Here is a 27,544-nt window from a genome sequence, read left to right as displayed (position 1 = left end):
AAACCACGTCCTCCACAACTAGACTGAAGAACAAAAAGGACAGCAACTTGTCTGTTCCCCTTCCCCCAATTCCCCAATAAAAATCTTTAAAAAAAGTACAGTGGAACTTTTTCAGGTAATGAAAACGTTACATGTCTTAATTGTGATGGTGGTTACACAGCTGCATACTGTATACGTTTTTCAAAACTCAAACTATAGACTTCAAGTTGGTAAATTTTGGTGGACGTAAATTATTACTAGAAATGATCTACTTTCCTGTGCTGGAAAAGCTGAATTATCTGTCCACACTAAAGTGATTTGAAAAATCAGGGCAAGTTGGAATGGGACTACCCAGGAAGAGCCTGAGGGACATGTTGGAATAAGTGAACCAAGTGTATGTCAACCCATTGCTAGGGAAGTGGATCCCAGGAAAGATGCTCACGTGGAGTGACGCTGTTGTCCTAGTCCAGCAGGCTGCAGTAACAGTCACTGGATCAGCGATAGCTGTTTTGCTTCCTTGTTTTGCCTTTTCTTGAACTTTTTAAACTGCATTTTAAACTGCAGTTCTTCTGGGTGTTTTTTGCCTCTAGTACCTTCCGATGAAGTATGTCATACATTTCTGTATATTTCATTTAGCCTACAGAGGGAAGCTACGTCCCCACCTGAAGAGAACGGACACCAACGGGCACATTTTCGTGTTGGAGATGGGGGCCCCAGTTAGACGCAGCATGTGGGGCAGAGATGAGTATATTTGTGGTTATAAATGAAAGACTGTACTATGTTTGGCGAAAGCATCGATTAAACTCAATGTGTGGAGAGAGCGGGTGTGTGCATGCTGGGAACAAAGAGATGAATGTCTATTGCTCTGTCCACCAAGAAGAATTCCCTTTCTCTGAGAACTGTATCTTATTCCCTCCTGAGGGAACTTCCCTCTTGACATTGCAACCCAGTAGGGGCTGTCAATCACAGTATTCTATCCCCTTAGTCATACAAATCAGAGTTCTGTCCCAGAAAATACTAAATTAGAAGTTTGGGATGGAAAAGAATCCTTTTTGGTGACAAAACTGAACATACGCTCTATAGTACTGCTAATAAACTTGTATCTATCCAGCCATGCAAGCAAGTTGTTTTAAAGAATAAAGCCAACATGCAAAGTAATGCAGAGGGAGAAATGGAGACAGTATCCCGGTGACAATCCTTCATCTTCAGGTGTGCCCTTGCTCTTTTTTCCTAAGCCACTTGAACTTACTGTCACTTGCAACTACACGAGTGCAGACACAATGCTGTTAGAGAAAGTTAAGTAGTCTAGTACGCTGGTGTACAAGTATAGGATGCACAGGAAATGTTGTGGGGGTTCTCCTAAAGAACTTGGAAACCTTAAGAAACTTGTTCAGCATTGTTAAGTCAGTGTCAAAGTCACTTTATAAAGTAATCTAATAGAGTATGCTAACACATTGAGAAAAAGTACCCAACCACAGATGAAAACTGTGGTTCTGTCCATCCCAGCACTGCATGTTTGTGTGTGCACGTGGGTAGGGACACCCGAGGGGTACGGCCTACTAATGTTAGCATACGTATCAGCTTATCTTAGCCTGTTCAACTACCTCAATTTGCTATTTCACTCTCTGCAAAGATGATTCTAAACATGGAAACATACTCCATTCCTCTCAAACCTCAAACGTTATTATCTGTCAGTAGATAATCATGTCTCATACTTCACAGAGCTGTCAGATGGGACTACTTCAATTTCCCAATAATAATTATACCATGTTCGCCTACGTCGCACCTGTCCATCTTCCACAAAAGCCAACTCTTCCACATGTGCTTGGATCTCAATTCTTTCCCTCCCTGCTTTGTCTCTGGGACTTTACACTATTGATTATTCTATGCATTATAAGTTCAACCTTTCCCTTACCACAAGAAATGTAAACACCACAAAGATAGAGATCTTCTCTGTCCTATTCACTACTGTGTTTTTATGCCCAGCACATAGTAGGTACTTCGTTGAAAGAAAGAATAAATAAATGAATAAAAAGATGGAAACGAATACTCAGTAAGAAGTCTTCCATTTCTGAAGTTCTATAATCCTATGTGGAAAAGGTAGGTGCATGGTGGATTTCTGAGTTAGAATTAGAGGCTTTATCAAACTTTAATAATACTTCTCTCTAGATCAACATGATATATTTTTTTCTTCATCCTTGACTTTACTTCAGATAAACTGACATTAAATTTTGAGCCTAAAGATGAAAGAAATGAAGTAGAAAATAACAATAAATGATGCTTACTCTTCTTTCCATCCATATCGGCATGAATTTTCCGAGCCAAGAATCCACTTTTGTACACAGCAGCATTTGGGTCATGAGGAATGTCCAAGAATGGGTTGGTGGTACTCCCAATACGACTGAGGGTCTTCGGATGTGTTCCATTAGCCTTTTCGTCAGTACCTTCTGACGGGGATTTTTTTTTCTCTTCATCATCTCTAAAGGGAGGGGAAACAACACAAAAATTGAGCACCTACCATAATATTCAATGAACAGTGTTATTTGGAGTAATACACTATGGTATTTTCCAATGGTCTGGCAGCCTTGAGAACAACCATGATAATAACAGCTATCATTTACTAAATGTCTCCTGTGTGCCAGGTATTAATGACCATGACAATCTTTTAAGACCGCCATCAGTAGCCTATATTCAGATAAAGAAACAGATTCAGTTTAAATAAATACCAAAGGTTACAGATCTAGTAATTAAAGGAAGAGAGAGTGAGGATGTGATTGTAAACTCTCTAAAGCCTCTCCTCTTTCCACCCACCACGGTGCCTTCATGTTTGACTTCTCTTAAACCAGTGGGCGTTCTTTGGCAGAGATCATGATTTTGACTTTGATTTTCGATTTCTACATGGTCTAACTCAGCACCAGGCATACAGAATGTAACACATAATTATAGGTTAAGTCCAATGAATAGTATTGGACTCTATCTGCCAAACAACCAGGTTAATCTCTCATATCAAAACCCCAGGTAATGGTACCAAAGGGTTAGGAAGGTGGCACCAAGCACTGTGCTTTGGCATCGTGTAGCTACGACTTTCCTAACCGCCATGGAAGCGTGGGGCACCCTATTAGCGACTGAGAAAACCCCTAACTGCCTAGCCCCCTTTTCTGAATCTCTGTTCCTTCAAGCATTGCGATGCCTGAGGCTGTAATGTACATTAAGCATAAGGAGGTAGAAAATGGATGGTTATGTTCAGTTAATAAAGAGGAGGGAAGAGAAGAAAGATAATAAGCTCAGATATACTGCTAGAAAACACAGCACCATAATAACAGCATGTGTCTTAGCTCCCGTTTTTAACTTCCTGAATTACCTCTGGTTTCATTATTAAACTCTGATTATTCAATCATTTTATTAACATTTCAACCAAAACAACAAAATATACTTAAAATAAGTAATAAAAATAACCATCATCAAAAGTGTGTATTTGGTCATCAGAGAAAAATAGCCATTTTTTCCCCCCACTGGTATTTGATAATTGCGAGATATATGAAAAAACACTGGACTCTTGGACATCTATATTTTACTTTTACTTTTATTTTAAGATGATTTTAGATTTACGAAGATAGCACATAGGGCTCCCATAGGCCCATCATCCAGGTTCCCGAATGTTAACATCTTATATAACTATAGCAAAAATTTCAAAACAAAGAAATTAACAGTACAAAACTATGAATTAAACTTCAGATTTTACCAGTTTTTTTCTTTTTTCTGTTCTGGGGTCCTATCCATGATCCCACAGCACATTCATCAGTCATGTCTCCTCCAGTGAGTGACAGTTTCCCAGCCTTTCCTTGTACTTTATGACCCTGTCGCTTTGAAGAGCACTGGTCAATTATTTTATAGAATAGCCCCAATTTAGGTTTGTTTGACATTTTCTCAAGATTAGGCTGAGGTGATGCTTTTTTGGGAAGGATACCATAGGTGATGTACCCTTCTCAGTTTTGTTACTAGTGATACTAACCTCGGCCACTTGGTTATAATGGTGTCTTGCAAGTTTCTATACTGTAAAGTTACCACATTCCTTTGAAATCATTTGGGAGAGATATTTTATGATGGAAAATATCCTTTCTCTCCTTAAACTTCTGACCACAAATTTTAGCATTCATCAGTGGATCTTGTCCATGCTAAATTATTACAGTGGTGATCTAATGATTTTTTATTTTCCGCATTTCTTCTACACTTCTAATTGGAATTTTTCTGCAAGTATGAATATTTTAATTTTTCTTAAATTAATAAGTTATAATAAAACACTATCATTTACTATGTTGCTCAAATTTTTCCAGCTTTGGCCATTGGGAGTTCTATCAAGTACGGCTGGCCACACACAGTTATTGAGAATTTAAAATGTGGATAGTCCAAATTGAGATGTTCAATAAGTGAAAAAAATACACACCAGATTTCAAAAAACTTAGTACAAAAAAAAGGAAAAATATCTCAGTAATTTTTACACTGATTATATATTGAAATGATAATATTCTGGATACACTGGGTCAAATTAAAAAATACATTATAATGTTAATTCCCCATTTCTTTTTACTTCGATGACATGGCTACTAAAATTTTTTAAATTACATATGCAGCATACATTACATTTCTTTTAAACAGGGTTGTTATTAGAAAGGTTTGTATAGTCTATAACATTTGAATATTAAAACCAAAAGACAATAATAGGACAACAATAATTGGAGAAATGTTCAATACAGTATGGCTCAATAAAACCCTGACAATAAGTGAGGGTTGAAAATATAACACCTTGCAAAACAAGTATTCTTCCTATTGTGAAGGTTAAAGAAATAGCCTTGTCAGTCTCTGACGGTAAAAATCTTTCTGGACAGAGATGCAGGCTGCCACAATTTGGTGGCGGCTGTCCTTTGTTATACATGGGTGTGTGCTGGCCAGGACTTCCAGAATAGAAGTGATACTAGTAATAATACTGTGAGGACCTTCTTCCCTGGAAGCCACCCCCCTCACCCTGCCCCACAGTGAGTCCCTTTCCTTCATTCCTCCTCTTCTGTCCAAATCTCCCCGGTTCCCAGAAGAACTTGTGCCAGGTTCCATGTGAGACATAGAACTGGCAGAGAATAGGAACCTTATACCTGGATTCATGTTATTCCTGATTTTATCATTGTGGGATTTTATTGTTATAGATATCATAAATGCCTATGCGTCCCCATAGGGAGATTGTTTCCGCTGTACATAGAAGCAGATAGAAATTAATACAGTATTCTGATAAAAATAATTCCATATGTACAGCTGACTCATTTCTATAGAAAACAGCCTCTTCACTAGGACTTTCCTTGTACCCTGAACCACTGAGGCATTTTCAGAATGACAATACAAATGATTCTGTTCAAGTAAAATACAGAAGACCCAAGAGGGCTCTCTGTCTTGATTGTGAAAAGAATGACTCATATATGAATATTTTATACATTTAAAAAGACTCCTAATAATTTCCTACTGAGATTCCAGACATCTCAACACCTTACAACCTACAAAATCCCCCCAGACTTTCCCCAGACCCATCTGTTCTCTCGCTGATTCACTGGGTGGTCTGAGCCCACTGCTTTCTAAGGCCATTCATGTTGGGAATGACAACAGCTCTAGTGCTGAGAGTGGATAACCTTTCCACTTCTCTGTTCTTTCTAAAGGGCAACTGTAAATCATGAATTTCCTACATTCTGCCTTACTCATGACAGGTGCTTTTTACTTTTAAACAAACAAATTAGATAAGGAACCATACAAATCCACTGGAGTCTCATATTTCACTGAAATTCCACAAAGAATGGAAAACAACCACTTCCTAAAATTTACAAAAGTTGAATATTATTACATTGACCAGCCACTAAGCAGATTTTGAAATACCCCCCATTTGGCAAGTCTCATTATGGTAGAGTTCAGTTTCACCAAAGTTGTTAAGGTAGCACCAAATTCGAAAATTGAACGGCCTCTATTATGTAGAATTTAAATACGGAAAATAAATTGGTGGGGTTTTCTGGGGGTGGAGGGGGGAATAACAAAAAGAAAAAAACATTTTCCAGAGCAGAACTATTGAAATATTACTCAAATTGCAAAATCATTGAACAATAAAGATATGTTCAAGTTTGCCAGGTAGAGAAATGAAGATGGCTCTTGCAGTATTCACATTTATATGTGCTTTTCCTTTATTTTTTAATTGCAATAAAATACTTAACATAAAACTAAGCATTTTTCAATAGTACAGTTCTGTGGCATTAAGTTACATTCACACTGTTGTGAAACCAAGACTACCATCCACCTCCAGAATTTATCATCATCCCAAACTGAAATTCTATACAACTTCTCATCCCCTGCTCCCCTAATCATTGGCAATACCATTCCACTTTGTCTCTAAGAACTTAACTACTGTAGGTACCTCATTTAAGTGGAGTCATACAGTATTTGTCCGTGACTGGCTCATTTCACTTAGCATAATGTCCTAAAGGTTCATCCATGTGGCAGCATGTGGCAGAATTTCCTTCCTTTATCAGGATGAATAATATTCCATTGTATATATAATTATATCATTTTGTTTATCCACTCATCCATCAAAGGTGGCTACTGTGAATAATGTTGCTATGAAAATGGGTGTACAAATATCTCTTTGAGTCCTTGTTTTCAATTCTTACCCAGAAGTGGAATTCCTATAATATATGGTAATTTTTAAATTTTTTTGAGGAACCACCATATTGCTTTCCATCATGGCTGCACCCTTTTACATTCCCACTGACAGTGCACAGGGTTTCTTTCTCCGCATGCTGTTAACACTTACTTTCCACTGTTTTGATAATAGCCATCCTAATGGGTATAAGATAGTATCTCACTGTGGTTTTGATTTGTATTTCCTTAATGATTACTGATGTTGAACATCTTTCATGTACCTGTTGGCCTTTCGTATATCTTCTCTGGAAGAACATCGATTCAGGTCTTTTGTCCATCTTTAAATTGGATTATAGTCATATACCGCTTAACAATGGGGATAGTTCTGAGGGACTGGGTACTATATATATACTCAGCAGCAGGTAGAACTATGGATTAACTACCCTGCCCTGGCAGGGCAGCAGGACGAGACCCAGGGTTTACACGGCCCATTGTCTGGGGTCCTGAATCAGGCAAGAGTGTGCACTGAATATCCTGCTCAGATGCAGCCAGCAGCTTTGCTCTGCAGACAGGGAAAGCCACAGACTCTGCTCCCTGTTCAAGGGCTACTATAAGCAGGCTGTTGGGCTATGCAGCTTCCTGTGTCCTCTGGTAAGATTTCCTGGTTGGGTGGGCCGAAGACTTTATTCAGCAGTACGTGGGGCTACAAATCCGTCTCCCTGCCTGGGTGCAGTGGGAGAAAACAGCTCCAAGGCTACAAATGTTCTTTGCAGTCTTGACTCAAGCCATCGATGTTCCACATTCCCTGGCTGAACAGGGCCACTGGCTTTGCTGTGGGGGCAACAAGCTCTGCTCTCCCACCTTTGTGCTGGAGAGCTGCTGGATTACGCAGCTTCCAGGTGTTCTCAGCAGCCCTCTTGTCAGATGTGGTGGTGGTGGGGGAAGGTGCACAAGCTCTACAGGGTCTGTGATTCAGGCCTTGATCTCTGTGGTGCAGGGAGGTGCTTTAGCCTCACTCCCAAGTTCCAGAATTCTCTCAGTGGTGTTGTCCGTGAACAGTTGTTAGCTGTTCTTCTTGTGAGGGGGAGTGAAGTCAAGAACGACCTATGTTGCCATCTTGATGATGTCTCTCCTTTACTTTTGAAGGATAATTTCACAGGGTACAGAATTTTAGGTTGGTGAGTTTTTTTTCTCAATACTTTAAATATTCCACAATATTCTCTTCTTACATGCATGGTTTCTGAGAAGTCAAATATAATTTTCATCTGTATTCCTCTATAGGTAAGGTGTTTTCTAGCTTCTTTCAAGATTTTTTCTTTTATTTGATTTCTTGCAGTTTGTATATAATATGCCTAAGGTGTAGTTTTTTCTTTTTTCACACCTGTAGTTTTTTTCCTGGTTGGTGTTCTCTGAGTTTTCTGGATCTATCATTTTGGTGGATGAGATTAACTTGAGGCAAATTCTCAGTCATTGTTGCTTCAAATATTTCCTTTGTTCCTTTCTCTCTTCTTTCTGGTATTCTCATACTCGTACGAACATTACACCTTTTGTAGTTGTCCCACAGTTCTTGGGTATTCCATTCTCCCCCTCCCTCCAGTGTTTTTCTTCTTGCTTTTCCATTTTTGAAGTTTCTATTGACATATTCTTAAGCTCAGATATTCTCTCCTCAGATGTGTCCAGTCTCACTAATGAGCCCATAAAAAGTATTCTTCACTTCTGTTACAGTGTTTTTGATCTCTAGCTTTCTTTTTTGATTCTTAGCATTTCAATTTGTCTGCTTACATGGCCCATCTGTTCTTTCCTGCTGTCTACTGTATTCATTAGAGTCCTCAGCATATCAATTATGGTCGTTTTAAATTCCTGGCCTGGCAATTCCAAATCCTTGCTCCATATGAGTCTGGTTCTCATGCTTGCTCTGTTCTCTCCAGATCATGTTTATAACTTTTCAGTATGCCTTGTAATGCTCTCTTCATAGTCAGAGACAATGTACTGGGTAGAGGGCCTACAGTAATGTGGTGGTAAGGTGGGGGGAAGGGAAGCATTTTACAGTTCTGTGATCTGGTCTCAGTCTTTCGTGAGCCTGTGCCTCTGAACTGTGAACTTCACACGAACTTCTCAGTCCCACCCCAGCATCAAGCAGAGTACTTCCTTTTGCCTCACTGCGTGATAAACCCAGTGGGTCAGGCTTCCCTCTGGCTCCTTCAGTTCTGGTTTCTCCATATTCAAGTTAGGTGAGCTGAACTCAGTGAGCTTGGCAGTCACTCAGATCTCCATCGGATTCTCCAATCTAACCTTTAGGGCGCCTTGCACTTTGGGCTATAGAGCAGATTTTTGACTTCATTTGACTCAGTACTCTGTGTACAAAGTCCTCTAGCTAGAATATTAGAGATAGGAGTGGGGGTATGAATCAGATATCAAACTCCATCGTGAACTTTAAATCATTACCATGAACATCATCATAACTTAATTTCTTATTCTCACAACCACCCTAAAAAGGTAGATGTTACCATCTCAATGAAAACCATAGTTCATATAGGTGAACCTCACATAGGCAGGACCTATGGTAAGTGGCTAACTAACAGACCTCCTCGGGCTGTTTACAAGCTGTGGTAAATCATAAGCACAATGAATCTTTATGGAATGACAGTAATGGATTGTGGTGATTGTCATGCAACAAAACCTTGAAAGTGGACACCTAAAAGGGTGAATTTAAAAAATGAACATAGTGGCTGAGTCTAGGTACAGTACACTAAGTTAAATATCATCCCAATATTGTGATCAGATGATTGTTGGAAAACAAAGTGAAGAATAAATTTGTTAAAAACTTTGCTCACTTGTCATGGGGTTTCTATTATACCACGTCATATCATGCCACAAGGCAAAATGAGTTTAAAATGCATCTGTCTTTGTCACTTACCAAAAATAAAAAATAAAACAGCATGTAGTTAAATTTAAAAATTTTGATGAAAACAGGAAATACATTTTACTTTCTAAAAATGCCTTATTCTGACATAGGCATCTTAACTCTAAAAGAATACATTTTTATTAAAAATGTGAAGCTCTATCAGTGACCCTTTATCTCCAAGAAGAATGCTGTGAGGAAGAAATAGGCTAGTAACTTGGCTTTCTGAAATAAAGGATCTGACTGTATGTATAATGACTGTAACATACTTTCCAAACTAAGAAAAACATAACTGTAGATGTTAAGATGGCTTAAAAAAAAAAAAGTTGTTGGGAGTACACAGGGGTCAAACCAGATGTTAGAGGTTTCCAAAAGATCTTCAAGGACATTCTTAATGGGCAACTAAAAATAACTTCCTTCAGTATTTTTGATCTGGCTAAAGTTTTCTCATCTCTGAAAATGTATGTATGTATGTATGCATGTATGTTTACAACAATGTACACATAAAAAATACTCAATGAAATCGAAACAACTATTGTCTAAAATATTCAAGGCAGTATTGTAGCAACTGCCTGCATATCATGCTTCATTTAGAAATTATGTTTATTGTATTTTCTTCTTGTGTCATTCTTTAACAAAAATTGAAGGCTTAGCAATTGATAAGTTATAAAATTCTAAATCATCAGCATATAAGGGGAAAAACCACTTTTCTCATAGCCCATTCTCCATAATTCATTGCACCTCAGTGATTCTAAAACTGCTTTGGGACAAGTAGGCTACTAACATTTTAATCACATTCCATCTGCTCACCAACCTGTCTGCTCTGTATATTCTGAAGTTAAACATAATGTGAAGCAAAGATAACAATATTTGTAAATTACATCACTTTCATCATCATCTTTATGGATATTAAAACTGTTATAACAATTAGAACCTTAAAAATGCTAAGTATTCATCTCAATCTCAGCTGTGAGATGCTACTTACATGGAAAGCAGACTTTTTTGCTTTTTTTTCAACTTGCCCTTTGAAAGCTAATTTCCTATCTACCTGAGTTTTCAGCATCATTGAGATGGCTGAGGAAAATAGGTACTTAGAAATAAAATGTTAAGTGTGAGCTATGATTCAGAATCTTAATAAAATTACATTTCATAGAACTATGTGAGGTAATATTCCCCAATTCTAAACCCTTAAATCTTTCTTCATTTAAACACCAAAATCTGGGAGATTGGTCCACATTCAATATCATGTTTAACAAATTTTTAAATGATATAAATTCTATATCAGAATCTTCCTCAAGTTAATGATCATTTTTTTATAACCAGTGCATTTCTCTGTTTCTTACCTTTCCTTGTCTAATATTCAATGCATTTGCACTGAATTTATAAAAAGAACAATCAAACCAATAATATTGTCTACATATCTACTATCTATATTTAGATTTATCCTTACTTAATATTCCTAAAGATTGCCTGCTAAATTTGTGATTTCCATCTAATATTAACATTAGAATTATTATTTTACTAAGAGTCCAGCAGGATGTAGTATATTCTCCATGTTAGAAATTTGAGGATAATCTAACAGATTGCAATAATGGTGGGAATGTTAAATCCTATTCTAGTCTAGTATTTCAATGAAGCACAATGCATATTAAAAGATGCTTAATAGTATGAGCATCCCAAATAGGAAACTGAGCTTTATTCTTTCTTTATAGTCAAATATCTCAGACAGTTTTATTAATTTTTCCATGGTTATTTTTCTTTTTAGCAATAACTCCTAATGCCAAACCTAACACTTTTCCCATACACTCAAATTTTTCTTTGTACACATTTCCTGTATTAGCTCTATCTACAGCCATTGCTCAACCTATAGCAGCTTCTCTTAGTCTTGGTTTTCTCACTAGTAATTATCATCAACCTACAGGTAGCTATTTGGAAGTTTAAAATGAGATTACTTTTGGATTTCTTAGATAAAACCACCACATAAATGTCTTGATCCAAAATAACTTGTTTGAATAAGAAAGTTTTCATTTATCTCTATTATCTCTATCTCTATCTACATCTATATATATTAAGAAACACTATCCTGATTAACGATTCCATGTATCTAGATTCACTAGGGCATTGGGATAATAAAGTTATTTAACAAAATAATCCATTGCAAAAATGAATTACCATGACTTATCTTTTCTTATTACCACAAGGTAAATATTTTAAAATAAGACAAAGAAGCACCCTTTTATTTAGGAAACAAATTCACATCTAAAAGGTATAGATAGGGAATTTCCATTTTTCTTCCTGGAGGTCTCTAATGTTAGCTAATAAACAAACCAGGGACAATTATAACAAAAAAGAAAATGATAAAGAAAACCTAAATGTAAAGCAACAAATTACATTCATAAGCTACAAGTGCTCATCGATATCAGTCTAAGTTCAAAGACAAACTCTCTTGAGTGGAAATCAAACTATTGGGTTGTCGGAAAAGTCATGATGCATTTTTGCAATGAAAAAATAGAAAAAATACGTCATGACTTTTCTGACAACCCAATATCTTTTGAGATGGCCATTTCCTAAAGAGCAACGATTGAGACTACATTTTAATTGATATGTATTATTACCTAAAGCAAAATTAGAATTAACGCTGAGTTAAGTAATATATGAAAAGGGCCCAAGTAATGAAATTGTAAGAGAGTCCTAGAAGGGTTCTTTTCTTGGAAAAAGACTTTTTTCCAGAGGCTACATAGCAAAGAGGCTTTGGAAGCAGTTGTCAATTTCAGGTCCAGACCCTCGGACTGAGTAAAGAATTAAAGTGCTCCATGAAAGAACAATAACTTGTCTTTCCATTGTCTTTACCCACCATTCTCCAACAATACATACAGATGTATACCCAGGTACACACTGTCACACTCACAGGCAGCATTGCACATCATGGCAAAGAAGAGGAAGGAAATCTTTGGAGAGTTTCCTCTACTTCCTAAAATCTGCCAATAAATGGGCAGCACTGGGTTCCTGAAAAGACCAGCCATGACTAAAGTTCATAACAACAACAACAACAACTATGATACAACAACAACAACATAAAAAAGCCAAACAATGAACTGTTGGCCTTTAAAACCATACTTTCTAAAGCTCAAGACCTTCATAGCACATGATCTGAAAGCGCAAGATCCTCATGTGCCCCCACCTCACCTCATTAGCCAGGGCAATTGGATATGTGAGGACAGACAGGAAACAATTTAGTGTAGGAGCAAAGGTGATAAAGATTTTAAATTGCTCTTGCAAAATGAGCTCTAGGGTAATATAAAACAGCAAAGATTATTCCACTATGTAAGGTTTTAAAACTGCTTATTCAGAGCTAGAGAGGACAACTGTGTACGGACGGTAAGCGATGACACTGCTGGTGAGGCCCAGGGACAGAGGGAAGTCGGGGAGTGGAGGGGGACCAGAAGTATGTTATTTAAAACTAGTTTTATTGTGTCTTAATTAAAGTGAGGCTGGGTACATAAGATGTTAATAGTTTTAAAAACCAGGGTGAGGAAGATTTCTTGCAATTCTTAACTACTGTTGTACAGTAACAGCAATAAACAAGAGAAGACCACTAATTTTCCTAATGAATGATACTGCACTTATTTTACTTTCCCTTTTCTGTTAATTGGTGTATTCTCTGAAGATCCCTATGAAGCTCAATTTTAAACAATTGTAACATCAGTTATAAGCTCCTGCATCCACCTCAACTCACCTCACCCCATCTGATCCCAGAGATTTCCAGCACACTGCCTAGTAGTACAAAGTAGTTCAAGAAATAGATGCTTTATGAATAACGAACAACTGAGCAAAGGGACTGGGGAAGAAATTGTAATTGCCCTGCACGAGGGAGCTGAGACCTTCCACCTGGCAGTTTGGCTAACTGTACTCTTTACTACAATTTTTATGTTTTCGTCTTTGCACAGTCTACCCTCGTCCACCTACCTCCACGCTGTATTCCTAGGCAGAAGCCTGTCTTTTTCCTATTTGTATCTGGGGCACAGCACCCAGCCAGGCACAGAAGCAGCTGCCTAAAGATTGTTGAAAAAAATGAATAAATGGTCCTAGCTACCCTAACTTGCCTGGGGGGAGAATACTAGTAATTCTAGGAGCATTTAATGAGACTAAAAATTTAATATAAAACTCTTATTTGCACAGTATCAAAAGGTGGCATAGAAACATTCAGACACGAGTGCTGCCCAGCAAACGCTTTATGAGTATGTGGCTGCAGAGACGTGAGGCAGCAAGGGGCTGCCATGGGGAGCCAGGGCCCCTGGGAAAACAAACCCCAACTTTGCCGCTACACTAACAGTGACTTTGGATCTGTTAATGAATGCTTCTTGACTTCATCCTTCTTATATGAGAAAATGAGAACACTGGATTGGAGGAGTATTTTTCCAAAGAAAGTTTTTTTAAGTACAGATACCTTTAACAAAGAAATACTTCATAGAACTCCAAATATATATATATTTAAAAGATAAAAGTGGGGCTGCTTTGGTAAGTTGAAAGAGGCATGATGTTTGTGGGAAATAGAACTGGGTCCGTCATCTGCCCCCTTTCCCCTCACTCATATCACATAGGAGGCCCCCAGACACCTCCCTGGAACCCCAGGGCTGCATGGAACCCAGTTAGAAAACCAACAAACTAAAAACTTCTAAGGTCCTTCCAGTTATAACATTCCATGATTCTATAATTTGATTTCTTCTAAGGTTCAAATACCTCCCATGCAAGTATCCATTATCCTGCAAATTTTGCAGCATCATTCTTCCTGTAACTATTGTCTAATCTACACAATTGTAGGCTGATCCTTTAGGAAAAGCAGTTCCTTGCATTGTTGGTGTTATTACTTCTATAGCCTGTTATGCAGACTTCATTACATATAAGCTCTAAGCTCAGCAGGGGAGGACATAAAGGGACAAATCCAGGCATGTATCATTTCCTTAACGAGCTTATATCTAATGGGACAATCCTACAAAGAACTGCAATGGCAAGTAGCAACCGAGGGTATCATCAGACACAGTAAAAGGGATGTTTGAGGGCTGGATCATTTCTGGTTGATAAGATCACGAAAGAGTTCCTGGAACAGATTATGAGCTGGGCTATAAAGAATGGTGTGCCTGAACATAAAGGGATGGCAGGGATGGAGATTCTAAGCAGAGGTTTCTTCATGAACATGGGCAAAAAGGCAGGACGCTATGGGACAAGTACAGGAGACTGCATCTAGTGGCAGGTTAGGTGAAATCCAGGCTGTGTGAAGATACGTCGGGAAATAAAAAAAATTACTGACAGAATGTACAGAGCCTAACTGAAGTTTTAGAGCAGAGGAATGCTTCTAATCGGTTAAAGTAGAGGCAAGAGGCTGCAGACAGAGGCACATGCTAGGAGGCAAAAAGTGTGAACGTCTGAATGCAGCCGCTGCAGCAGGAATCAGAGGAGGGGCTGAGGGGTGGCGTGGGAGGAGTCAAAGGTGATGCAGAGGCCAAAATCTAGGTAAGCAGGCAAATACTGGTGTCACTAATAGAAGTGGAGAACACATGACAAAGTTAGAGACAGTGAATGCATGCTAAGTGCCACTGGAAATGTCCTGCAGGAAAGCGTAAACAATGAACTCAACTTGGGAAAGAGGTCAGAGCTGTATGGATACTTTGGGAAGAATTTTTACAGATATGGCAGATGAAATTTCAGGAATGAATGAGATTGCTGAGAAAGGGGCTTTTAGTGAAAGAAGGCAATTCTAAGTGCTGATATTTGGGAGGCGCCAACACTAATGGACAAAAGGAGGAAGATGAGTCCAAGTGCGACTGGAGAGGCACAAGGACTGGGTGAGCAGTGGTATATATAATAAGGAAAAGTTTAGTTCTTGATTTGAAGGGTCACATACATTGACATACAGCAGGGTTTTCTAAAGTGTATTCTAGGGCACCCTAGTTTTAGTAGCTGTGGAAAGGCACTTGATGATCAAAACAGGACTCAGTGATTGAAGAGCTTAAGGTATTGGCCCTTTAGCTCGTGTAGGAATTCAAAGAGTACATCACGTTGACCCATAAACTCTTTTTGTTTTACATCCTCTAGATACAAGGTGTTCATTCCACAAGAAGTCAGCTTGAGAAACACCAATAGTAACAATTTTAAAATTCACAAACTATTAAAACTGGGAAGGACAGTTGTGATCATTTCATCCAATCTTTTCATTTTATAGGTGAAGAAAGTTAATTATATGATAAACTACTATAAAGCCTTATCCTTCATAAGTAGTGAATAAATGTGGATATGAAAGCATAGAAACAAGAGAGAAACAAAATGGAAAATGACAGAGCAGTGAGAAATCAGAGCTTTAAAGATATTAGTTACCATCTGAGGGATAACTTGCTTTATGCTTAGTTTCAGAACATTTCACAGTGCCATCCTGAGAGTTATGGGAAGCTCAATAATTGCTCATCAGATGTAAGAGGAAACTGAAGGCTAGACATTAACACGGCCAGTGACCCAGCTAGTACATGGCAGAGTTGGAATTCAAACCCAAATCTATCTGACTCTGGGGTCTGGGCTCCTGAACAGGATGCTTTTTTTTTTTTTAGCTGAGCCATCCTGTCACCTGTGGGCAGTTCAGCAGCAGCTGAGCTCGGGCCTGGAATAGAACCGGTGAACCCTGTTGCTCAGAGCTCGCACTCTTGAGCGAGCTCTTAACCAACTGAGCCACTCGGCCAGCCCCCAACATGAAGCTCTTTTGACTTGAAAGAGGGCAATGGAAGAATCCAGTTCCCAGGTAAACTCCCACCCCTACACTTAGATAGGGCCCAAGACCAAGGTTTCTTGCACCAAATTGCCACTACATAAATATGAATAAAGCCTACTGTAACAATTCAGTATATCAAAACTCTAGATTTACAAAACAGATTCAGGAGTGTATTTATTTGCTTTTTAAAAAACTTTATAAAAGAATCCTTAAAATATTCTCTCCCCTAGTGTGAATATGTTTATAATTATTTCATTTTTATTAATTTGCTCTAGAGTAGATATTCTGCATAGGTCAGGATATGCCTTTAATATTTCAGTAAGATTCTAAGTACATCATTTAAGGAATTTTTCTAGGAAACCCACTTTCAGTAAAGAGAGATAAGTCCAACAATGATCACTTTGGATCTCAGACCATGAATTCTTATTAATCTTAATGAGTTTTCCTTGAAATGATACATTGCCTTTAAGTGAATCTCATGATACAAACACACACACACACACACACACACACACACACACAGAGGTCATCACATATACTTACAAATATTATAGTCTCATCTTAAACTTTGAATCCCTAACTTAAAATACTACCAGATGACCTTATAATTACTGGAAACAATCCAAGTGATATTGATTTTTTTATTCTTTCTAGCATATTATATGTGAGATACAGTCAATTGCTAAACGACTTTTACCCAACGTGCACATGAAAGAATATTTATCCCCCATATTACAGTTTTGTAAACTTAAGCTCATTGCAGATTGCTATGTTAGGTCACATGGTAGAAAAATATTTATGAATGCTTAATAGGAGTGAAAATCAAAAATAAAATTTACATGTAGTTCTAATTAAAAAATATATTTTGACCTAATTTCTTAACAACTTCATTAAACATTTAGTAAAGATTCTTCCCTAACAATTTTTTTAAAGATTAAATTCTCAGCTGCTACACTGATCAGTGAAAATTTAATAAAGTGGTATCATTGTTCTACACAGAATTAGGTGTAATTTTTCTGGAATAGTATTTCCCAAAGTATGTACTTGAAACACTACACTTTACTGTCAGATAGGTTCAGGAAACACTGCAAATTCTATTCTTTTCTTGGAGATGGACAATATAAATTGACATTGTATAAGCCCCTGGAAGTTCTGCAGTTAAAAAAAAAAAGCTTTATTTAATCTACCATTTTCCAAGTTTATCTATCAATATTCTTGTCTAATTAGTGTCATAGGAAATAGGATTGGAAAACCTTGATCTATGATGATAGCAAGAAAAGATGAAAATAAATCGATGGTACCAAAATCATTTGTATTGGATTTTGGAATGCATATAATTTTATCAGATTTTCTTTCAGGATGCTATTTTTTAAAAAGGATACATTAAAAAGACAATTAATTGCCTACAGGCGTAGCAACCAGATTAAAAGCAGAATAGGAGCATGCTGGGTACCAAGAAAAAGACATGGGATATTTAGGTTTTATACAAAGTAGGTAAGGCACTGGTATAAAACGAGAACTGTCCATGCACATTTAGGATCACCGCTAAGGCATAAAGAAAGGCAGTAAGAAAAGAGCAAGTAGCTTATTTATTACAAGGCTGCCATCCAGCATACTTACACTGCCCATTCAAGCTTCTCATTCTTGATTGAGTTGTACAGAGCCTGTGAAGAGAGAGAACAAGATGGAATTATTATTTTTTTTCTGTTCCACTATTTGAATCCACACAAGGACCAAAGCCAAAAGGCTTGAGTGAGTCAGCACGCAACTCCCAAGCCCTCGTTGGTCATCCTCGACAGAGATGAGGAAGGCACAGGTGACGCCGATGGGCGCAGGGCGAGTGGCACTTTGTGAAATAGGTTTTCCACAAAGTAAAAAATGTCTTTTGTAAATAAAACACACAAAACTGTATTATATTTTGTCGCACATTATTATCATATTTATATCTTATTTTAAATAGGATACGATTCAAATTAGACATGTCCTGTATTTTTCTTATTCAAAATATGGTCTTGTAGTTTCACTAGTTTGGATATCAGAGTACTCATACCGTTTTCATTAATGAAATAAATATAACTATTTTCATAACCACTTAATGAGCAAGATACATGGAAGGGGGTCTAAAGCCAGATTATGAAAAACCATCTAGCCAGAATAATGCTAGAGTTTCTAAGCAGCTTTTATTGGTTTAACGTTATCATTCTGTTTACAATTAGTATTACAGTGGTGTGTGTGAGGTGGTGGAGGGGGGACGCAGAAAGCTTCTCACAGCCTCGGTGACAGTAATGACAAACGCAGCATAAGACTGCTTCCCTGATTTTCACAGGCCCGGCCGGTATTACACAGAAGCTCCTTGTAATCTAGCTGTTCCACTATGACAACGATCCAAGAAAACGCGACTCCACATCTTACTTTCTTAATTTTGTATAAGATGTTGTAAAGAGGACACAAATGCATTGCTAAGATATAAAATCACAACAGCAAATTATACTGAAGGAAAGGATAACGAGGTGAATGACATTATAATGAAGTTGGAACACTTTTCTTCAAAGAAGGACAGGGACCCATGAGACTCAGCAAAGACCTCATTTACTTTGAGATGGGAAAAGGGGGTTCAGATGCTATCCAATCCCTCATCTTTTTAAAGAGGAGATGGCAGGTTCAGACAGTTTCCCAGATAGCAGAGCAGAGGGGGAGCCATGTGCTCCTCTGTCTCCCTCTCACCGTCTTGTCCAAGAGGAGGAGACAGTCTACACATGTGCAAACAGAAGACTGCACACCAGGAGCGACTCCCCTTGTCAGCGACAACACTTCCAAATTCAGGACCAACATACTTAGGTTACAGATTCCATATTTAAGATTCAATACATGTATCCTCATCCAGTATCTTGACAGATTCTGTGAGGATTCTTTGGTGTGGCTACCCTAGTGAATTTAACTATTGGATAATTATGGGAGTTAAGAAAAATTAGGACACATTTACTTATCATCAGGACATGAAAAACATGTCCTCAAATACAAAAATGATAGAGCATCAAATTAAAATAAGGGGTAAATCAAGGCACAAAGACCACATTGTAAATTGGATGTTCTTTTTGAAGAAATCAAATTTCCTGAAGAACTACAACCTATTATATAGCTAATGTCTCATGAGGCTGCACTTAAGAGAAGTAGAGAGAGAGAGACAGACGATGTCTAACTCAAGACTCGGCAGATACTTGCCAGATAAATGCTTTTTAAATGAACTCTATTACTTGTATGAGCCATTTTGAACCCATAAGTAATAGTGGGCTGAGAAACTGCAATAGAAGACAGACAGATCATTAAAGGTTCTTTACCTACCATCATACTCAATACTACTCAGAGTAATTTAACAATGTAGTAAAGATGAAAAACAAAAGATCTCTTCATAAAGGTAGATAGTTGAAAATGATAGCTAACTATCTAAAATTTTCTAATACATTCAATTCTACCCTCGAAGAATTTTTTTCACTTTTTTTTGCCCATGAGAATATTCTGCTTAAAGAGATACTGAGCTCCAAATTAGAAAATTCTTGTTACTCAATCAGCTGAATATGATACAACAAAAATCTATTATAAAGTATCTTGCAAAACTCAACACACTTGCCATATTGTAAGTCAAGTCCTCTCCCTGCTTACATAACATGACAAATCTAAAAGGTGGATGTTATCCTTACCTTTTTGAATAGCAAAATTACAAAGGGATTTTCATGAATCTTTTTAGAGCTTTTTCGGTGATCCATTGTTCTTTGTTGTTTTGTTTTTGAGCGTTAACATTGCAAGCTTTTATTCTGTAGCCAGATAACGAAGGAGCAGGAGCACAGCTCTCAAATGAACTTCTGTTTTTTCTTAAAAAGTTTGCTTTACAAATCCATCCAACACTCCTATACCCTCACAACTTCCATCCTTTTATCTCCTTAGCTTAGTTAAGAACTGAATTTCCTTGATTCCTCTGTCTCTAGCCCACCAGTCATCACCCCCTTTCCTGTGTAACCTAGACCCCACGCCCTGTCACCTCTACCAGTCTTGTTAGTATCCCAACTTCTCTGTCCCACTGCCTGTAACTCTTGGCCACTCTTACTCTGATTTCTCCACATTTATATCCGTAGATTAGTTAGCGTTTCTTTAGTTTCAAATACAAATACCTAAACTCTAACTATCTTAAGGGGGAACGTAATACTTTATGCAGCCTAATCATAAAAAGAGATGGATGAAGCCGGTCTCAGGGACACAGGAATTTAAAACTCTCCCCTCTCTCCTCTCAACTCTTGTCTTCTTTTCACCCCCAACACCTCCACTCCTTGTCTCTTAACTACATAAGAAACATGTCTGCAACAAGCAACCCCCGTCACATCTTTGTGTTTCTCAACTAGAGAAAACAAACAGTTCTTTCTCCCAGCTCCAGTCTGAAAAGACTCCAGTTGGTGTGGGTGAGGTCACCTGTCCTCCCCATGGACGAACCCATGTGGTTGGGAGATAAGGTCCTATGATTGGGCCCATCCCTGAAGTCGAGGGGCCTGGAGTATCTATTAAAGAGATGGTAGCATTGACCTAGCCAGTAGTGTAATCCTTCTGAGCGTCACAGCCTTCCCTATTTGTATGTGAGTAATTCAGCACTAATAGGGGAAATTAAACAATCGCACAAATTATTAATGCTACTGAAGATTTACCACCTCAAACTTCAGCAGAGCCTTCATTCGTGAACCCTCTTTCACATTTTGCCATCTTCCCTAAAATGTATCTTCACCATTCTGGCATCTATTCTTTCCTCCTTTATATAGTAAGGGAAGGAGTGTCCCTTCTATATAAGGCTAAGCCTGTGACACTGGTCCTGACAGCTTCCCTTTTTGTGGTAACATCTCCTTTCACTGGCTCTTTTCTAACAGCTTTCAAACATGGGTAAATCTCCCAACCCCACTTCTGCAATCTAGCTACTGCCCTTTGTTACTCGGCCTCTCTTTCTTAGCTAAGTTTCTGAGAGAAATTTCTGCAATTCTTATCTCTCTTTAATCTCTTCTCTTCAATTCAGGTAATTAACTTTCATCCCTGTTCCTCCATTAAAACTGATCACAATAAATTCATCAGCTTCCTTCCTGTTAAATTCACGGCCACGTTTTAGTGTTCCTGCATCTCTTCGCCTTTCTGGAGCACTGAACACTCTCAAATATTTTCTTCCTTATTTTCAGTGACACAATACATAGTCTCCCGAATTGTCTCCTATCTCCTTGGATAATCCTTCTCATTAACTTTTATCTTCTTCATCCTATTTCTTAAATGTGAGTGAACCTAAGGGTTTATTTATCTTCAGTCCATGTGAACTTCAGATTTATATGTCAGCTGCATTTGGATATTTCCAAAGCAGCACAAACGCAGTAAAGGCCTAACAGAAAGTAGACTCTCAATCTTAGTAAACTCTATCGGTATAAAACATTTAATTTTTTTAGTACCAAGGACAGGTAACTAATGGTAATATAAATATACCCAAGTCAGAATCCTAGGACTGCCAGAGTTTTCCTATCAATTGTTCCATCTTGTACCTGCCTACTAATGGCACAAGAACAAGGCTTTTAGTAATAATCTTTTCGGGACAATTGTTAAAATTCTCTAAGTTTCACTCAAGAAACAACAAAATGGCATTTCAGAGCTGAAAGGGGTCTTAGAGATCATGAAACAAATTTTTCCCTTCATAGATGAGAAAAATGAAGCCCAGTGATAATTAACTTCTCTCAAGGTCCTGTAGCTGGTTTTCACAACCTTTGATTCCAAAATCACATTTTTTCTTAGAAAGCAAGTAATAATAGCCAATGAACCCCATTCTTTCCTATCAACTAGCTACAACTACATTCTCTCCTCCTAAGACCAAGCTTTACAGCATTAGCTTAAGTCAAAACCCACGTGAAAAGGTAACCTTTCTTGTGCCTCTCTCAGAATAGATTCAAATAATGCTGGTCACTGTAATAGTCTACTCTTAAAGGATAAACTTTAAACTTGAGCCACTATCACTAGGACACCCACTTGAGATGCCTTTGTAGGTGAGGATGGTGGTTTGCTGCACTGATCCTATAATTTGAGTTTACTTATCACCAAAGGTGTTTACCATATGAATGGCTGAAAAGTGGAGGTCTAGTTTACAGCTGGGAAAATAATTTATCTCTAGCTATGTGAAGGGCTATCTGACCTAGCTCCAAGACAGCAAGGTTTGTGGCTAAACAGTCATGGAAGGCTGCCATTTGGTAGGTGGGGATAAGGGAATAAAGGTACCAAATTAATCTTAGTGGGCTACGGTCCATATGGATTATATGCAGTGTGATGATAACCAGCTGTGGCAGGTTAAACAATGAACTCCCCAAAGATGTCCAGGTTCTTAACTCTTGGAACATGTGAATGTTTCCATATATAGCAAAACGTCTGCAAACATGATTAGGTTGATACTCCTGAGATGGGAGAGTTATCTGGACTGCGTAATGTCTACATAAGAAGGTGGCAGAGTGAGATTTAAGACAGAAGAGAAGGCAGTATGAAGATGAACACAGAAACAGAGTGAGCAGGCACAAGCCAAGGAATGCCAGCAGCCAGCAGAAGTTGGAAGAGGCGGGGAACAGGTTCTTTCCCACGTCCTCCAGAGGGACTGCAGCCCTGTCAATACCCTGATTTCAAACCTCTGGCCTGCCAGATTGTGAGAGAATACATTTCAGTTGTTTTAAGTTACCAAGTTAGTGGTAACTTGTTACAGTAGACCTAGGAAACTCATACACTGGGGTATAAATGGATGTCTGAATAAAAAATGATTATACTCACGGGTATGATCTTCAGAAATATTTCAGTCTTTTACAATAGTGGTCTCAACTGAGGGTATGAGGGTACACACCAGAAGCAGCCAAGGAAGTTTTAAATATTGATAATTGAGCTCCATTCCAGATCTATCAAATCATGTTCCTGGATGGGGAACCCATCCAAATGCTCCACGTGAGACTCTGAAGTGAACCCTCGGTTAAACAAATCACTGCTTTACAAGTTTACCGATCTTTTCTGTAACTGAAATTCCTGCAACTTAACCCGGGAGCTAGGTAACACAAACCTCCACTGAGACTACACAGGACAGAATGATTCTTCAATATCTGAAGTTCATCATTTTTCAGAATGAGAAAGCCAAGTAAATTGCTTCAATTAGAGATCAAGGTATCTTGGTCTAAATTCACTTTTAAGTGTTCGTTCCACACTGTTGATTGCTTCTTGAGATGATAAAATTCAATTTTATTCAAGGTTTAGCACCACCACTGACAGCCCACGCGTGGTTCTCTGAAGGTTTCCCCATTACCATGCATTGTGTAATCATGAGTCTCTCTCATGCTCGCTCTCTCTCTCTCTCTCTCTCTCTCTCTCCAGAAGCACATCTTGCAATCAATGAAATTCATTTATTTTAGTTCAGTCATTCCAATGAGTTTTTTCTTCTGTGCTCCCTGAATTATTATGAAAAGAGCTATGTTATATAGCTTGCAAATTCCCTTAGGCAGACAGACAGTGACCATAGTGAAATTTATACCCAGAAAGGATGACACCGTCAAGACCACAGCTATCTTTTTCAAATGTTGCTTCATGCAGATATTCAGATCAAGCAGACTTTTATGTAAATAATTAAATATGCACCACTCAGGAAGCGTTCTCAGAGGAAGACTGTGTTTGAAAAAGGTATTCGTTAAAAATTAATGATAAAACTAGTTACACCAAATAAGTTTCAAATCGGTTAGAAAAACTCAAAGTATCTTTTAAAGCAATGGTCCTCAACTTTCATTTTCTTCTGTATGCCTAAAATAATATTGAAAACCCGCATTACCTCTTTATTGAAAGGTGCTTCCCTAAAACCAATATTTATAATTGACTCTTCAATTTGCCCCATCTACCACTGCAGGTTTTTGCACCTGTGCAATGTGTCAAAAAAAGTTATAGGAGAGAGCTATGTGTATTTCTTTTTTTTAAGTGCCAGAAGGCAATTGTTAAGCAGAATGAAAAAGGATAAATAGCCTAAAGCTTTGACAATTGTATTCATAGGTAGATCCATTTTAGGGAGAAGTACACAGTAAAAAAGAGCTTCTGGAAATAGACTCCCTTTAAACTGTGCTCCTATACCCACTGGACAGTTTTCATGCACCCAAATTTAAAGAGGATACAATAAATACATTAAAGAACATATATTCACAAGCAACCTTGTAAACATTCAACTCTTTAGCTCTCATTTAGGGTGACAGAAGCATGCTTCTCAAAATAAGTTACTTTATTTTTTTTTCCTACATCTATAGTCAGACCTGTGTTTTGGATCCAGCCACCATGTAAACAGAGTCAAAATCTATGTCCTGGACAATTAATGTAGGCTTTTGTGGTGGTGCATTTACAGACCCAGCCAGCAATGGCAGAAACAGGTAACCACTAAGTGTCTGACTATATTGAGGAAATGTGCCAGCACAGATCTATGATAGACACTACAAAATTAATTAGAAAGCCCTTATCTTACTGAAAGAAAATCTGAAGTATAATTAGCATGTATAATTCATCTCATCATAAATGTTTTTGAGTACATTCTATAGGCTAGAGTGTCATTGTGGTAGGTGCAGATGAATCCACTGTCTTCAGGGGCCTCTTATGTAAGGATAACAAAACGTACTGTTAACCTGACTGAACTTTACCTAATGGAAAATTAATCAGCTAGAAGAAGCACCTAACCTTTCACTTCCTACTAATAATGTGCAAGACTCTTCCACACACAGTATCTAATATGTGACATTATATCATATGCATTTAGAGAACAAGTAAATAGAAGATGGAACAGACCCACTTTCAGGATATAAGAATTTGAAGTGTGTTTGTATCACTAACTAGTCCTTTCAAGACAAATCATTTCATTTGCCTGGACTTTCTTTTCTAAATATGCAATATGAGTGGGTTGCATAAGCTGATCTTTTTTTGGCCCCCTTCCAGATCTACCATTTTATGACTCTATATAAAAGAGATCTCAGAAGTCACCTGGTGAAACTCTCAAACTAGCTCTTTCCCTCGTCCTTGTCCCCTTTTTCTGCGCCACCCCCTTCCCCTGACTTTTCTTTTGCCCTGGTTGCTGATTAGTAACATCACGACCTGCCCTCAAGCTCTAGGCATGACTCTTATAAATAAACAAATATTTTAAAATTGTGTATGAACAAGAATGAAAGAGAGGGAGAGAGGGAGGGAGGGTAAGAAAGAAAGAGAGAATAAGAGATGGATGGATGGATGGATGGATGGATGGATGGATAGATAGATAGATAGACAGATAGGGAGAGATATTGATTGATTTGATTCTCCAAGGGGAAGGAGAGACATGGGGGGCTAGCCTGATTGCCTGTTGTGAACTGTATCTTTGTGAGCTAAAATAGGGACCACCGTTCCTTCATTATTACCAAAGGGGGGAAAAATGCAACCAAAGATAATACTAAATAGGCAAACCTCCCAAAAGATTTGGTGAGCAACTCTGGAGGTGTACTAAACCAATACTGAACGTGAACAAAAATATAACTGCTAGTTATCATTTGTACTAATGCAACACTCCAAACTTACTCAAGTATGTATATATTCATTTATTCATTCATTTTGAAGGTAGAATTGGTCAATAAGGTGTCACTAGTATTTATTCACATGCCTTCTAAAGTGCCTTTTCTATACCTTACAATTACCTTCCATTTGACTGGCTGTTATGTCTTAGGGAAAGTTTCTTAAATATGCTAATACAAATAACAATATTCCAAATCTAAGCAAAACTTTAAATACTAAACAGCCACTAACAGTCTTTCTTTTTATTGAGGTATTAATTGACATAAAGCATTACATTAGTTTCAGGTGTGCAACATAATAGTTACATATTTATACTAAGTTCTTTGTTGAGCAAAATTTTATGTAGAAAGAATTTTTTCCCTAGCTAAAACTGGAAACATATCCTTCAACATAATAAAGGCCATATATGATAGGCCCACGGCTAACATCATCCTCAACAGTGATATGCTGAAAGCTTTTCTTTAAAAATCAGGAAGACAGGGATGCCCTCACCATTTTTATTCAACATAGTAATGGAAGTCCTAGCGATAGCAATTAGGTAAGAAAAATAAATACAAGGCAGCTGCATTGAAAGGAAAAAGTAAAACTGTCACGATTTGTAGATGACATATTATACATGTACATCAAAAACCCTAAATATTCCACCAAAAAACTGTTGGAACTAACAAAAAAAATTCAGTAAAGCTGCAGAATACAAAATCAATATATAAAATTTGTTGTATTCCTATACACTAATAACAAACTCTCACAAAGAGAAATTAAGAAAACAATCCCATTTACAACTGCATCAAAAAGAATAAAATACCTAAGAATAAATTCAACCAAGGAGGTGAAAGACCTATACACTGAAAACTACAAGATATTAATGAAAGAAACTGAAGAAGATACAAATAAATGGAAAGACATCCCATGCTTACAGATTGGAAGAATTAGTATTGTTAATATGTCCATATTACCCAAATCAATTGCATTGATAGGTCAATGCAATCCCTATCAAAATTCCAATGGCATTTTTTCACAGAAATAGGAAAAACAATGCTAACATTTGGACAGAACCACAAAAAACTCTGAATAGCCAAATCAATCTTGAGAAAAAAGAACAAAGCTGGAGGCATCTCATTTTCCAATTCAAACTACATTACAAAGCTATAGAAATCAAAACAGTATGGTACTGGCATAAAAACAGACACATAGATCGATGGGATAGAATAGAGAGCCCAAAAATAAACCCACATCTATCTAGTCAATTAATTTGTGACAAAGGAGCCAAAATATACAATGGGAAAAAAATGGTCTATTCAAAAACTTGTGCTGGGAAAACTGGACAGCATGCAAAAGAATGAAACTTGACCACTATCTTACACCATATACAAAGATAAACAGAAAATGGATTAAAGACTTGAAGGTAAGACCTGAAACCATAAAATTTCTAGAAGAAAACATAGGTGGTAAGCTTCCTGACAGTCTTGGTGGTGTTTTTTTGGATTTGATAGTAACAAAGACAAAAATAAACAAGTGGGACTGCATTCAACTAAAAAGCTTTTGCACAGCAAAAGAAACCATCAACAATATAAAAAGGTAACCTACTGAATGGGGGAAAATATCTGCAAATCATACATCTAATAAGGCATTAATATCCA

The 27,544-nt window shown here is 37.6% G+C and overlaps 1 protein-coding gene across 1 annotated transcript in view; it reads right to left on the bottom strand.

Moving 5' to 3' along the window:
- PSD3 (pleckstrin and Sec7 domain containing 3) overlaps window positions 1–27,544 on the bottom strand; it is a 426,096-nt gene that overhangs the window by 87,521 nt on the left and 311,031 nt on the right. The window contains exons 10-11 of the mRNA XM_019649264.1: window positions 17,925–17,968; window positions 2,265–2,458 (exon numbers count right to left, since the gene is read on the bottom strand). Of these exons, the coding sequence (XP_019504809.1) occupies window positions 2,265–2,458; window positions 17,925–17,968 (238 nt within the window). The remainder of the gene's footprint in view (window positions 1–2,264; window positions 2,459–17,924; window positions 17,969–27,544) is intronic.

This window comes from Hipposideros armiger, unplaced genomic scaffold (assembly GCF_001890085.2).
Source record: "Hipposideros armiger isolate ML-2016 unplaced genomic scaffold, ASM189008v1 scaffold_131, whole genome shotgun sequence".
In the NCBI taxonomy this organism is placed as follows: domain Eukaryota; kingdom Metazoa; phylum Chordata; class Mammalia; order Chiroptera; family Hipposideridae; genus Hipposideros; species Hipposideros armiger.
The sequence above is the reverse complement of the archived record's forward strand: the minus strand, read 5'-3'. Positions and strand labels throughout refer to the sequence as shown.